This window comes from Anopheles stephensi, chromosome 3 (assembly GCF_013141755.1).
Source record: "Anopheles stephensi strain Indian chromosome 3, UCI_ANSTEP_V1.0, whole genome shotgun sequence".
Lineage (NCBI taxonomy): Eukaryota > Metazoa > Arthropoda > Insecta > Diptera > Culicidae > Anopheles > Anopheles stephensi.
This window is the reverse complement of record NC_050203.1, coordinates 25428105-25443953: the sequence shown is the minus strand read 5'-3', so window position 1 is coordinate 25443953 and position 15849 is coordinate 25428105. Positions and strand designations below refer to the sequence as shown.

The following is a 15849-nucleotide window of genomic DNA, read 5'->3' as shown; positions in this document are numbered from 1 at the left end:
CACCATATATAAGGAAGCATATTTTTCACCATCCCCTAGCTGGTTTAATTTATTCTTGTTCCCGTGACAACTCTCGATATTTCTTGCCCAATATATCAAGACGGAAATTTGCCGCACAACAAAAAAAAGCTCCCGAGCCGAAAGGGACAAAATTTTAGGAAAGTAAAATTAGCTTCTCTCTAACCTAACTTTACGCAAGACAAACTGAGCTCATCTTTGTTCCCTCGGAAAAAGCCTACCCCAGAGACTACGGGGTTGTGTTTGAAGCGCTTCCTAACCTTCCCACCAAACCTCCCACCACCGGTTGCCAAAATGTGAGGAAATTGAATGAAAACTGAGAACCATTCATCATTTTCACTATGTCGAGGCCATTTAGGCGTTGACTGGATCGGCTAGAATCGAGTCGTCGCACCGAGTGGCCCGTCCTCGGGTCGGAGATGGGCAGTGCGACAGCTTACGAAGTGTCTGATGATTTATGATGTTGCCGGCCCTTTTCCACCAGGACACACTTTTGGGGTGGTATCCCCGTCATCCACACACATACACACACACGCACACCATGTTGTATGTCTTGGGGAAATAAATATTCATCGCAAGCCGTCGTTGGCTTCGTCCACTCCATGGTACGGTGCTGGACAGGCGGCTTGCCCGCCCGACTCCATTTCCAGGTCAAGCCGTTCGGTTTTGTTGCCATTCGACATTTGACCGGTGTCGGTTGACATTTGTTATGACAAGCCCGAAACATCACCGGAATACTCACCGAAAGATGGGTATCCACAGTAGAACCAATGCGCTTTGCGCTGCACCAAACTTCATCCGCGAATGCATGAACTTCAGTTGCTGTCATCTGGCAACAGCAGCAGCGGCAGCAGCTGCAGCACAGAAGAAGCAAGATAGACATAGAAGAACTACGCCAACTACGACGACGAAAATTTATGAGTGACATTTTTGGAAAACTGTTCCCACTTACCTCACCTTACCCTACCGGCAAGAACTCACAAACCCCTTGGGCTGGGTTGAGATAAAACGGGGCAAACGGGAGGACCATTCACACGGCAGATAACATTCCTTTTGTACCGTTCGCACGTTTTCCCCGGCTCGGGGCCCGGCACGGGCACGGATGTCACGTTTCATAATGCTGTAATTTACATAATTTCATCACGTCTCAAGGATAGGTAATATAAATTTCATCACAAAACCTGTCAACCTCCTTGGCCACGTTGGCCCAGGCCGCCGTGCTCCACGAAGCCGGATGGTTCGTCGAGCCGAGCAGCACGCGTCCCGGAAGCTAAGCATCGTTTGACGTTGGCTCATTTCGTTAAATTTTCCATTTCTTCGGAAAGATGAACCGCGGCGGTCACGAATGTGATGGCCATTTTGCAGCATCAAGGTGAAAGAAAAAACACATTCAAAGAGAATTGAATGGTGCTTAAATGGTGCGCATTATGATTGGGGTACAAAGGTAAATTAATTAATGTTTTAGCAACGAAATGGGTAGCGAGAACAAAATTGTTATTTGGTGAAAAATTGATGAAATTGTTAGCAGTAGTTAACGGGCCTGGGTTTTAGAACTGACCATGTGGCAGAAGGTGTTTTGGTTCTTGAGTTTTATTTTTACCAGCTAATAAGTGGGCCGTAATAGACATACGATCGTAAGGAAAATGGGGGTTCATAATTATTGCTGCAGTTTTAGGTTCGTTTTGATCGATGTAATTATCGATGTAAATCAACGGTAGTCCTTAATTATCATCAACTTTTCTTTTTTTTCGGTGGCTCACCAATATCAAAAAAGCATCAGATTCCTTTGGGGCACCATCCACCTTATTCTTAAAACCCGTCTAATTATTATTTGCACCGTTCCGCACCGGAAACAACGGTCGTTCGCTCGGTCCCGCTCGATGCGATAAATTCTCACAAATCACACCAACAGAAATTTCCGTGCTTCTGATAAGCGTCGCTAACAGCAACTGGATTGAATATTAAATTTCTCGTAAAACACCTCCCGCTATAAGAACAAAGCCCGCTGGACCAAACAACCCGGATCGATTTTGGGTGCGAATGGCAGCGATGGTTGCAATGAATTATGAGGTTTCCAAGCCGTTTACTTTGCCTTTTTGCCCCGTAGTTCAGGTGGGAAGATTTTGTGGAAACCAGTCTCGATGATTCAATTATTAACCGGCTATTAAACAAGATAGACAAACGATGGCTGATTGTTTTGCTGATGCTTTGTAATATCGTCAGCTTTAAAAATGATGTAGAAATTATTTCCCTCAACTACTACTAAAACGGTTAACTATTAAACTTTTATCTTCTGTGTGGAAAACTACTCGACTTACAACACATGTTCGCGTCCTTAGGCGGACCGATTCGCACGATGACCACTTTTTTATCACCACCCATAACGACATCCCCATTAGCAGCAGGAAGTGGCGTGTTAACCGCAAAATTGCTTCATAATTAAATTTCCACCAGCATAACCCGAACGATAACCCGCGCACGGTACAAAACCGTGACAAGCAAACAACGTAGCATTAGACATTTAACGACACATGCACAAGGGTGGTTTCGTCGGAATGCATCGATGCCCGATCGATCGCGTTACACGTTCGAGTACACGGGTGCTACAGCTGCTGCTTCAACTGCTGCTGGTGCTGGCCGGAAGCGTTTTCAAGATGACCGCAAAACCCATCAAGATGGCAGGAAACTTAACCCTCCCTATCTCCCTCCGTCCCATCTTTCTCTCTCGGGGTTGCCAACTGGTCGCGTGAAACACAATTAGTGCAATTAAAACGTTTTTCAACGCTCGTTGTCGTCATCCGGGATTATTGGGGAAAAACGGTGTGGCGATTGAGAAAAAACAGACAGATGGGTACACTTACACACACACATGCAAGCAAACACTTGTCGATTGGCGTTGGTTGATGTTTTGAACATACGTATTCTGGTTGGCGTTTGACTTGATTGCGAACAAGAAAAACTAAAGCTTGCTTGCCAATCGCCCGAAGAAAGATGATTTCGGATAAACTATGATGTTTGAGATTAACCCTTAAGTGGCTAAAATTGAGTTAAGATAATCTTTATGATACAGAATCTGGATAAAAGAGGTAGAAATTTTGAAAATAAATCTGTACTACTGATCTGTAATCTTTCATGTGCTCTAGTGAGCCAGAAAATTTTTTAAAGTCTTTGATTAATAAGGCTGGCACACTTTCCTGGTGGTTATGTAAGTATTAGTTGCTCTAAACTCTAATGGAACAAATTATTTAAAATACATAAATAATGTAAAAGCTCAATTAAACTAAAGACCATATAAATCAGTACTTTCGGAATTTTAACATATTTATGATGAAGTCAAACAAAAACACTCTGGTTACTCTTAGTACAACAATTAGCAAAAACAAGCACTGGGAAGCTTATCAAATTTCGCTTCAGGGCTCAATAGCTGATAAATTTGCCGTTTGATGATACTGTATTATACTAATAAATGGTGGTGAAAAAAATCTATTTAGACTATTCAAATCGAATGATTAAAATTAAAAAACGTTTTTTATCGCATTTATAAAGAGCCAATGGCTAATTATGGCCTATTAATCAAAATTTTTGCATTTTAATTAACACATAATTTCTTTGTGCGTTCTACATTCCTTAATATTTTTTTAAAATACTTAAATTGTCTCATGTTTTTCTCGTATAACTAAAGTATTCCTAAATTTTCCCTTGTGCCAATACCAGCGTTAGCACCCGAAGAGATAAAACGGACCCATTTTACACCTTACAACAACCACAGCGCGTAGCACACCGTTCGTATTTACTTCGCTCTTTCTTCGCCCACCCTCAAACACCCGTCACACGCAACAGTTCCAGAGACACGTGTTTGTTTGGTGAAAGTTTTTCCCAGAAAAACAACCCACATCCCGCACCGGCCCACACACGTATTCGCAGAAACACACGCTGAAACCGGGCGCCCCACAAGCTGTTGGCTGAAACGTGGTGCGGTTCGGTACCGTTCGTGATTGTTTTGTCAGCGACAGGGAAATTAAGTTTTCCCTTTCCATTCGCTAGTCTACTCGGCTACTCCCACTCTCGAAGTGGAGCAAGTAGTAACCCACAACCATCGTCTTCGTGGTTCCGTTTCCGCTTAAAATCAACTGGAATTTCGATCACGATTAAGATTTACGCTACTGGCTGGGTGGGAGTGCTGTGGGCTTTACAAGCACGAAGTATGTCGCAAGGCTAAATTGTGCGGAATGTCTTGTGAGCAAAGTATTTCGTGTCTCCAAATGGTATGCACGTACGCACAGCAATTTTGCGTAATTAAATGTTATTTGCGGTAGAATTCGCCTGATGTGTTCAAATCGAGCTCACCACATTTGCATCGTAGACACTTATTAAAATATTATCAGTTCACCATGAAAACGAGAACGATTGCTCTATGCTCCTCTGTTATAATTGTAAGACTTGTTGAATATTTTCCAAGCAAAACTCCCATACAGTACCGTCCAATATTTTAGTGATCGGTTTGTTCTTGTTTTCTTTTCCAATTGCAGGTGCCAAGCTACATACAGGACTTCGTGGTAGTGACGGCCTGGGTGCAAGATTCGGGCGTCCATCTCTACCCGAACACGGACATCGGTGGCAAGTACATCGTCCTGTCGAATGGCGATCTGTACATCAACAATGCCGGTGCAAGCGATGCGTACAAAACGTACTCATGTAGAACTGTAAATAGACTAACAGGTAAGCGGGCTGTCGGGTGTAACTAGTTGAAACTTAATTGGAAGTGTAAAGGTCGGGTACTGCACCCTTTTGCTAGCTTTACATAAGTATTCTCTGAGAGCCAGCTTAATTTTGGCAAACGTTTATTGCCTGCCATTGTTCGTGGAGCTAAATGCTCCTAAATGTATGCAAAACACAGCACACAGCAAATTGCTGTAAAAAATAAATGTTTAATATACAAACTTTTTATTTAATAATTATAATTGCTCTGATTGCTCTAACTTACGACTTTTGGCTTTGCTGGTTCATGTCCTACAGTGAGATTCGTTTTGTGTTTTTTTTGGAATGCTAAACGAATTGAAATGACTAAATAGTGAATTAGTTGCTATTGAATTTCGAATTAAAAAAAAATTTGCACTTATAAAGCTTCCAATCACTGTAGCTAATAGATTTAGACGTCTGTAAACTGTCTCTTCACAGCACAAGGCTTAATACAAATTTCGTTCCTACACAATCACCTCCCATAATTGGTGATGATGATATCTTATGTAAATTTACCCCTTTTTCAATCGGCATTGTTCTCACACACTGTTAAGACCATCTAACATCTACTGGCACCCCGATCCGACCCGACCGTTAATTACAAGATATGCATGCAGGTCCGAGGTGTTTTTACACCGGGCACCATATACATTCTAACCAACCTACAGCCGTGTTACAACATGGGCAGTAAATTTAGTTTTTTCCCCATTTCGTGGGTTGGTTACTCTCTTTCTCTCTCTGCTCAGCAATTCCCGTAGCAGTTGCAGTCAGAGCATTCCATTTCACCACGCAGGGATAAAAATATCTTATTTCGTTCGAGGCAACGCAAGCAAGAAAAGCCTTTTGTCCTGCCGTTGCGCTACGTACCGGTTGGCACGGTTACCGTTTTGCTGCTTGATATGCATAAGCTTTCCCGAACGAGCGTGTGTGTGTGTGTGTTTGGAGGGGCGAGCATTCCATTCGAGCATTGCAGTCACGTAGCGTCCATTACCGAGCGACAGTAATTACCGCCGCAAGCGAAGCAGAAATCGATCTGCGAAAGCGCACCAACGGACCACCCTAGCGATGATGTTGGGCAGCACCAGTAGCGCCAGTTGAAGCGGTTGTTACCCCGGTGGTCCACCTCCAAAAGCTAACCAAACAGAACAATGTGCATACTTGAACGCGGAGCACGAAAGAAAGAATGTGTGAGCGGAATTGTGAAAAGCAAAAGCTCACCAGAAACAATACGGTGGAGCGCACTGGAGCACACGCGGAACGAGCGATGAAAAAAGTAGTAATAAAACACACACACATACAACAAAACACAACTATCTGAATATCCGATGAGTTTCCACGCTTTGTAGTGAGCGCGAGGAAACAATCGAAAATCCTTCAAGATCTACCCTTTTCCCGTCGTTCCCTGTCCGCGATACGGGTTTGATCCTGTCGGTGGCGCTGGTTTTATTTTGTTGTTAGTTGCCAAGGCAAGCAGGCGGCTGCTGCATTCGTGTGCCGGCACTGATGCAACGGTGTGCTGATGCTTAAGGGATATTTCCTTCTCGAAACGCGACACCCGCTTGCACACGTCTGCTGCATGGCGAGAATGTTTTTGGCCAAGTGGTTGAATTGTTGCTTAAAAGCTACCGAAGCAATCGTACTCCGCATCCCTGAGGTGGGGGCAAATGGAATTTCATTTTCACGGTTGGCCCACGGTCGGACGTGTGGTGCAAATATGCACCAGTTACAGCAGTAAAAGCTGGTTGCACAATGCATAACAATGCGATGAAATTGCATTACAAGAAGCTGCTGCCAAACTCGAGTATTTTTTCGAGCAGTTAAGCATTTGTTACGATACGATAGAGATTTTTGAAGTTTTTCCCATACTGAGAACATGTGTCTTTTATTTCTAATTAAAATTTGGAAGCAATAATGTTGGTTTTGCGGGTTGCCGATTTTTGGGAACGATTAAAAGATCTCTTCTGCATAGCCTAAAATTGCGATTTATATAGTTTAACAACCTTCTTCCATGTTCTTCCCGACAGGTGAAATACAAATTTCAACATATCCAGGTCGAGTGATAGTGACCGAACCGAAAGGGCTAGTACAACCTAGAATTAACGTGGAGAAACACTCACTCAAGCACGTGGTAGTGAACGCACCGGTCACGCTGCCCTGCGTTGCCCAGGGCCATCCGGTCCCTACCTACCGATGGTTTAAGGAGGTAAAGGACCAGATCATGCCGTTGCAGCTGAACGAACGGATCAGCATCGTGTCGGCCGGGCTGCTCAAAATCGCGAAAGCTCGCCTCGAGGACAGTGGGAAGTATCTGTGCTGGGTAAATAATACTGCCGGGGAGGAAACGATTCAGGTGTCGTTGACGGTGACGGCACCACTAACGGCCCACCTGCAGCCCCAGGTCCAGACGGTGGACGTTGGTAAGGATGCACAGTTTCAGTGTATCATTTCGGGCTTCCCAGCGCATGAGGTGCTTTGGATGCATAACGGGAAACCGATCGTGCGAGACAGCCGGATCGAGATCTATACCGATGTGCCGCGGATAGTGATCAAGAGTGTGCAGAAGGAGGATCAGGGCATGTACCAGTGCTTCGTGGCGAACGAGTGGGAGCAGATCCAGTCGACGGCGGAGTTGCAGCTTGGTGGTAAGTAACTAGAAAAGATACTTGATTTACTCCTGCAGACAGTCTACAGACAACATTTGTAATATTTTATGACGATTTTTAATAGCAGTAGCCAAAATGGCCTAGGACCTACGTACAAACATTAGAAGAGAAATTGGAAAACCTTGTAAAGTTCTTGGTAGTAACATGCCTCCTTCAGCGCTTCGAGATCGTAGCGCTTTCTCACTACGATAGTGACGGTCCGGATGGGATTTGAACCCCGGTCTTGCCGTATAAGAACCGTCGCCGTTGTCGCCCCTTACCACCGGGCCAACCCAACCTAAACTATATTTAGGACGTATTGTCCCTTAAAATTTCCAAATTTCCCTTTCTAATGATGAGAGCTTGCATACCTTAGGGCGCACCACAAGTCGTAAGCTCGAATCTACCTTGATGCGATAAAATTTTTAATTATTTCTCATTAATGCTGTTTCATTATCATAGTGAAGCATTTTGCCAGGCATCTCCAAGAAGAGCTATGGAAGCTAGAGCAAAGACAAGCAATTACAACAGAAAATGCAGCTCATCATACTTTAACGTCATACTGCAATACAAAAAACACGCCACACTTTTATCTTGAAATTCATCAGAAAACTGTGTCAGATTCAAAGTGAATTTGCATCAAGCGCACGATGCACCCCATGCATTCGTAAGAAGGAAGCAAAGGCGAAAAAGCAGAAAAAGCAACAACAAAAAATCCTCGCACATTGCACATATTCAGGAAGGAATATTCATCACGCAGCATCCATAATTAGGACAGGGAACATTATTCCCTCTTTGCTTGCTTCATCTCCCATTCGCTCAGTTTCCATACGCGCTTTAAACCCTTGAGCGTAATAATAAAACAGGAAGTACACACACACACATACACAAAAAACGCCCCTCGTTTGATCATTTGTACCGAGGAAAAGCGTCATCCCCTCGAGTAAGTACTTAACGCCCACCCCTTCTTCTTGTCTCTTGCAGATGCAACCCCCGAGCTGCTTTACTGGTTCTCGGAACAAACGCTGCAACCGGGACCGACCGTATCGCTCAAGTGCGTGGGCACCGGCAACCCGCCACCGCAGTTCACTTGGAAGCTAGATGGATTTCCGGTAAGTAGAGGACCGCACCGGATTGCCCACTTTTATGCCGATGCCTTGTGTGTCGCGTGGGATAGAAAAGCGAATGAGAATGGAAATGGGGTGAAGGTAGAATGTAAAAACAAAACCTGTAACACGCATACCGCATGCTTCGCCCTCCCCTCTTCCACACAGATCCCCGACAGTCCCCGGTTTGTCGTCGGCCAGTACGTCACCATCCACGACGATGTCATCAGTCACGTGAACGTTTCCAACGTGAAGGAGGAGGACGGTGGCGAATATACGTGCGTGGCCCAGAACAGCATAGGAAAGTAAGTATCTGACTCACGGTTTTTGTCCCCGCTGTTCTTCGCGTCTATGCTACTGTGACGGATAGAGGCGGATTGGCAAATGTTTGCAAAACTCCCCGGAGGAATTCTACCTCATGGTTGGAAGATGATGAAAAATGCATTACACAATCTATGCCATCTATGGGTTATCGGGTCTCGTCTGGGCTTGGAATGGCCCTCCCCGGAGACATTCGATGCATCAAGCTAATCACGAAGAATCGTACCAGATTCTCACTATTCTCACAATTCCGTGCTTTTCGTTTCCCTCCCAATTCAGAGTGTCACACAGTGCCAAAGTGAACATCTACGGGCTTCCATACATTCGCGAGATGCCAAAAATCACGGGCGTATCGGGGCACGATCTCATCATCAAGTGCCCGGTCGCCGGTTACCCGATCGATAAGATACACTGGGAGCGAGACGGTCAAACGCTTCCCATAAACCGACGCCAACGAGCGTACAATAATGGAACGCTCATCATCGAACAATTGCAGCTGGCAGAGGATGCCGGCACGTACACCTGCATGGCTCAGAACAAACAGAAGCAGACGGCACGGCGGAACGTCGAGATACAGGTGATCGTACCACCGAAGATCATGCCTATCCAGGCAATGACCAACATGCTGCGGGAGGGTATGCGTGCCGCTATTTCGTGTCAGATATTGGAGGGCGATCTGCCGGTTAACTTCCGCTGGGAGCGTAATGGGAAACCGGTGCTCGGTACTGGGAACGAAGTGATCCGGAGGTTGGACGAGTATAGTACAAGTTTGGTGATCGAACACATTACGTCGGAGTACTCGGGGAACTATACGTGCATCGCGAGTAATGTGGCTGGTAGTGAGAGTTTTACTGTGCCACTCACGGTAAATGTTCCTCCGAAGTGGATTCTCGAGCCGAAGGATTCGAGTGCCCAGGCAGGGCAAGACGTTGCACTCCACTGCCAAGCTGGTGGACATCCACAGCCGACCGTTACGTGGAAGAAAGCGATCGGTAATACACCGGGAGAGTATAAGGACTTCCTGTACGAACCGAACGTATCGTTACACACGAACGGGACGCTGCAGTTCCGCAAGATAGCCAAGGAATCGCAGGGTCACTTTCTGTGTGAGGCAAAAAATTCTATCGGGACCGGTGTTAGTAAGGTTATTTTCCTTAAAGTTAATGGTAAGTATTGCTTAAACACTAATAGATTGTTGATTGGTTCCTGAAAACTGACTCTCGTTGACTCTAATGCCCTTCCAGTGCCTGCTCATTTTACCACCAAAAACAAGCAAATAACCTCACCGCGCAACAAACAGATCCACATCCAGTGTAACGTGCAGGGTGACAACCCGATCGACATCAAGTGGAAGATGCAGAGCTCCCAGCAGCAGCTAGACGAATCGCTCGACAATCGGTACAACATCCGGGAGCAAGTGCTCGACGACGGCATGGTGTCGGAGCTCGGTATCTCTCACACCTATCGACAAGACACCGGTGTCTACATCTGCCAAGCTTCGAACGCTTTCGGTCAGGATGAAATGTCGATCCACCTGGTTATCCAGGAAGTGCCTGAAGCACCCAAAAACCTTCGCATCAACTCCCAGCAATCACGCACGCTACAGCTCTCCTGGAGCCAACCGTTCGCCGGCAATAGTCCGATCGAGAAGTACAACGTTGAGTACAAACTGGTAACGGAACCGTGGCAATCGGCCGAACACATCACCGTCGCCGGAACGCAAACGGTGATCACGCTTCAAAATCTTAAACCCGCCAAAGCGTACCATCTACGCATCTCGGCCGAAAATAAGCTCGGTGCTTCGGAGTACTCGGAAGTGATACAGGTGACCACGCTGGAGGAAGTACCATCGGGGCCACCGCTTAACATCAAGGGCGAACCGAAGAGTTCCACCGAAATCTTTCTCTCCTGGGAAGCACCCGATCGGGATCAGTGGAATGGGAACTTGTTGGGATATTACGTCGGGTATCAGGTGGCTGCGAATCCGAACGATCGTGAGATTAATCCTACTCAAGGCTTTAACTTCAAAACGGTTGAGGTGAGGAGTCATTTTGGTGGTGAAACGACGCTTCAGAACCTGAACAAATGTACCACGTACAATATCGTGGTGCAGGCGTACACCAGCCAGGGCAGTGGACCTCCAAGCAAAGAGATCTCGCTTGGGACATTGGAAGATGTACCTTCTAGCGCACCGGACAGTCCAAAGTGTGATGTGCTTAGTTCGACCTCGATCTACATCACCTGGTCTCCGCCACCGGTCGATGGACAGAACGGAAAGATTCGGGGTTATAAAGTTTCCTATATTGAGATGGATGATCTTTATGGTGAGTGACAAGTTGAGCGTGGTTTATCAGCGTGGGATAATCACATCATTCTATCTTACAGAGAAAGAACCGTATACATCGAAAACGAACAATCAGTACCTTACGCTGGAGAACTTGAAGAAGTTCACCAACTACACATTCTGGGTGTTGGCATTCACGAAAGTAGGAGACGGTGTGCGAACGAATCCGTTTCACTGCATCACTCAGGAAGATGGTATGTAGAACCACGACACGTGACATCCTCAAATTGCCTTAATCTCCGCGATTATCTCTTCCAGTACCAAGCGCTCCAAGTGCACTGAAAGCGGTCCCATCATCCAGCACCAAGATCATCATCTCCTGGTTACCGCCGGCCCACCGGAACGGCCTCATCACCGGCTACACCTTCTACATGTCCCTGGTCGATGGGGGTCGTGACGAGGGCACCCACAAACGCTCGCTTGTTCCGTACGCCGAGAGCCACGAAACGGTTCGATTGCAGGAGCATGCCACCTATCAATTTTGGCTCACGGCCTCTACGAAAGTGGGCGAAGGTGAAAAGTCGGAAGTAATTACGGTCCCCCCGAACAACAAAGTCCCCGCCCGGATAGTTTCCTTCAGCCAGGAGATTGTAACACCGTGGAAGGAAACGTTGATTCTACCCTGTCGGAAGGTGGGCGTTCCAGCACCGGTTACCATCTGGCGACAGGATGATCAACCGATGGATACCGGGACTCGCAAGCTGATTGCGAAGAACGGTACACTCTACATCAAGGACTGCCAGCATTCGGATGCGGGCAACTATACTTGTAGTGTGGAAAACACCTGGGGCCGGGATGAGATCGTGTATCGTATCCGGATCCGAGTGCCACCTGATCCACCAACCCTAACGATCGTCAACACGTACACCGACAGTCTGTTGCTTGAGTGGACCGACAATCGAAACGGAGGATCACCGGTGCTTGGGTACGTCATCAACTACAAGCGTGAGAATGGTGACTGGGAAGAGTTGCAGATTGATTCCAAAACCAACACCCATCTGTTGGTGAATCTGTGGTGCGGGACACGCTACCAACTGTACATCACGGCGTACAACAAGATCGGCACTGGGCTACCGTGTGATATCGTACATTCGCACACGAAAGGATTGCCCCCGGTACAGCCGAAACATTCGCAGATGATCACCAACAATTCTACCAGCGTTACCTGTTGGCTTGATTCGTGGGGTGATGGTGGCTGCGGTATACTGCACTTTTCGATCGAGAATCGTCTGTACGGCCGCGCGCAGTGGAACATGATCGCTAGCCACGTGGAAGCGACGGAGCGTATATTTACCGTAACGGATCTCCAACCAGCGACAAAGTATCAGCTGCGAGTTACGGCTTACAATAATGCTGGGGCAACGATGGCTGTTTACAACTACACTACACTCACCGCACAGGGTGGTAAGGATGGAGGACTTCAGTTCTTGGGGCAAATGTGATGCTAACGTGATTCTAATTCCAGTGATGGTGTATCCTGACATAACGAATCCAGTCTCCCCGCACATGGGTGAGAATCCGTTCTACGCCAACTTTAAGGTCATCCTACCACTATGCCTATCCATTTTGATACTGTTTGCCCTTGTTGCTGCGGCTCTGCTAATACGAAAGAGAAGTAATAAGGAAGGTAGTCGGAAGATTGGCCTGATCTTACTAAAGCATTCGTTTTTGTAACTCTACCCTCCAGAGCTTAACAATCAGAACCGTATCCCATCCACTTCAATGTCCGAATCACCCTCGATCGCCAACATCCAGAACAAGCACAACCGGGACCAGCAGTATCTGGCGGTGCGGGCCCAACAGGCAAGCCGTAACAGTAACTCCGTTGACTCGGGCAGCTATAAAGCCGAGGGAAATGGTAATCGTTTGCTTTTGCTCGTGTCCAACTACACCCTTCCTAGAGATATTAACCAGACAGATTAGTCGTCCCAGGGAAAGTGCTGACCCCAGTTTCTTCTCCCCTTTTTTGCAGAGTATATTGAAGACATTTGCCCGTATGCAACCTTTCAGCTGAACAAGCAAACGTACAGCGAAAGTTCATACAGTGGAAATGTCTACAGTGGACCATATCACTCGGTAAGAGGATCATTTGTGTATCATGATGTTAAAACCGAAAGCTATCATGTAAGTTTAATTTCTATGCCATTTCTCGTTTCTTCTTCTAAAAACATTGCCATACGTTCTGTTTTGTTACTTGTATCCGTATCATTCAAACGACTGCTCGAACGCGCACCGATCGATTCATCGATTTTATATTTCCTTTTCGGTTTTGCGTCACTTCCATCCTCCATTTCCTGCCATTCTTCCCGACATCCATCACCGTTTGTTAATACTTCCATCTGCTTCCTGTGCGCTCTCATTCATCTCTGTTGTTCATTCTATATTCTAGCCAGAGAGAAGCCATTCTGTTCGTTCATCTCATGATCGTCGACTTCATCCATCGTCGTTGGTTCTTTCACCGAGTCCGAGTTGTTGTTGTCTTGTTCGACTAGGTCTCCTCACACGTCCAAACCGTCAATTGTTAGCTTCATAAAGCTCATAAGTAACTCCATTGCTAATATTAGTATCCCTGATAATTGCTCTCTTGGACAACTTCTTCAAGATCTCCGTTCTCGAATCCATCTCATTACTGCTTCGCTCCTTGCCATCATATCGATCGCATCATCCCTTCATCAATTGGCACTACTTTAATGCTTTCGTTAAACGATCACATCCCACGATCACGCTCACCTAAGCGATTTTGGTTCCGTTTTTTTCGGCGATTTTACATATCGCACTAACTGAATAACCCGCTAGCCTAGCTATATCTCGAACTGTTTCACACACACACACAAAACCAAAACAATGACCACCGCTCACCAACCACATCCATACCATGTGCGAGGCGAGCACGCAGTAACCGCCCTTGTAACCGTCAAAAATCAAATGTCCCAAATGGTGTTTTTTTTCTTTTTCTCTTTCTTTCTATCTCTTCTCTTCTCTTTCTTTCTCTTTCTCTCTTTTTTCTCTGTGTATGTTGTGTATGAAAATCGTAAAAAAAACTATGTCCATCCAAATCAAATCAACCCTTCCGCATATACAAATATCCCTCGATATCTCGATCGGTCTTCGCTATAATGTCCTGAATGGTGGTGATGATGATGTTGCTGCTTTGTCGTCGTCGTCGTGTCCTGGTGTTTCGTTCCATACCCATCTTCTTAACGATTACAATCTCTTCCCGTTTTTAACACGTAAAATGTCCTGCCTGTTGCCGTCTCCCGTCACGGATGAACTGAACTCGAAACCAATCGGAACCTATATACTAATCGAAACTCAAAAACTGTGAACCTCACAACCACATCGACCATATATCCTTGGGGCGTTCAACCTTGCCAATCAACATACAAAAAAAAACCCTAAAACCAAACACAAACTTAATCTTCCCCCATCCGCCCCAGAACAAAGAGCCCGAGTACACGAAAGTGCGCAGAAAGGGCGGATCTCGGCTCCGAGATCCGGCCACCTCGGAACCAATAGGTGAGTACGCTCGCACCGACTAACCGATTTGATGTATTGCTCGCTGTCTTGCTCCATAAAGCCGACCATTTCTAGATATAAATCAATTTATAGAATCAGACAATCCCGGATCCACAGATTCCGAAGTTAGGAAGATACTAACACTTCATATACCGATTACAGAATATGATACACTCGGTTCCGAATCTGACAACGATATTGCCTCGCGCTCCAACCAGTCCAACTACCGTCACCATCGTGGTACGTATGCAATACAGGCCGACTGGCTACTCTTAAGTTTGCGGTTCGTTTAGTTATAGTTTCCAAAGACTTCCAAAGTACTTGAGTTTCGCCATTTTTCCCCAGGCCCTGGCCAAGAGGTTCCAAATTTTTTTACGCGTATTCTAATTTACAGCTCCGATGCTCCGTAACATTGGCAATCGGTCCGAAAATCGTGTTGTGTTTTCAATCGTTGTCGAACGTGACGCATTATAATGGATCATCGATTGAAAGGGCTTTATTGTATTATTTCATTTAAAATCATTTTTGTTTAAAACGTTGAAGATAGTAACTAAATAATATCCACCGCGCAAATGCTTCATTTTGCTTTATCACTCACACAAACACGCTCTTTCTCTTTCTCTCTCTCTCTTTCTCTTCCTCTTTCTCGGTTTTCATTTATCTCTTTCATCATTTAATTTCTCTTTTCTTTGTTTTCCTTTTTTGTTTGTTTCTGTTCATTTCATCTATCATCGCAAATATTTTCTTTAAATTTATTTAATTATTTCCTTTTTTATCTATTTTTGTTATGTTTTATATTTTTATTTTTCACAATTTTGCATCTTTTGTTTTTATTTTACTTGTCTTTCTTTCTTTTATTTCCTGCATTCTGTTCGGTTTTTGTTTTGTCTTTTCGTTTTTTATCTATCCCTGCACAGACACGCAAGACGAAACGTCTTCGTCTTCCGAAAATTCTCCCTCGAGCATATCGAGAAAATCCAAACCACCCTATCCACCGAGAAAGTCTGCCAAAGCACAGTCGCAAAACCTACCGAAGCGACACGTGCGTAGCTCTAGCGGGTACTCTAGCCACAACGAAGAAACTACTTTCAGGTAAGTGTGCTGCGTTGCGAGCGCTTTTCGGTTCGTCACACCAAACCAAATTTTATTTCTACTCCATTTT

At 45.6% G+C, this 15849-nt stretch overlaps 1 protein-coding gene across 15 annotated transcripts in view; it reads left to right on the top strand.

The window, feature by feature from the left end:
- Positions 1–15849, top strand: part of LOC118511415 (Down syndrome cell adhesion molecule-like protein Dscam2) — a 109886-nt gene that overhangs the window by 91633 nt on the left and 2404 nt on the right. For 10 of the 15 annotated variants that reach the window (XM_036054480.1, XM_036054485.1, XM_036054481.1 and 7 more), the window contains 14 exons: positions 4548–4737; positions 6783–7400; positions 8385–8512; positions 8675–8811; positions 9107–9993; positions 10072–11151; positions 11213–11365; positions 11430–12575; positions 12637–12786; positions 12859–13029; positions 13144–13295; positions 14609–14687; positions 14763–14927; positions 15605–15779. In XM_036054480.1, coding sequence (XP_035910373.1) covers positions 4548–4737; positions 6783–7400; positions 8385–8512; positions 8675–8811; positions 9107–9993; positions 10072–11151; positions 11213–11365; positions 11430–12575; positions 12637–12786; positions 12859–13029; positions 13144–13295; positions 14609–14687; positions 14763–14927; positions 15605–15779 — 5231 coding nt within the window. The remainder of the gene's footprint in view (positions 1–4547; positions 4738–6782; positions 7401–8384; positions 8513–8674; positions 8812–9106; positions 9994–10071; positions 11152–11212; positions 11366–11429; positions 12576–12636; positions 12787–12858; positions 13030–13143; positions 13296–14608; positions 14688–14762; positions 14928–15604; positions 15780–15849) is intronic. The other 5 variants (XM_036054486.1, XM_036054491.1, XM_036054488.1 and 2 more) reach the window with 5 other exon arrangements.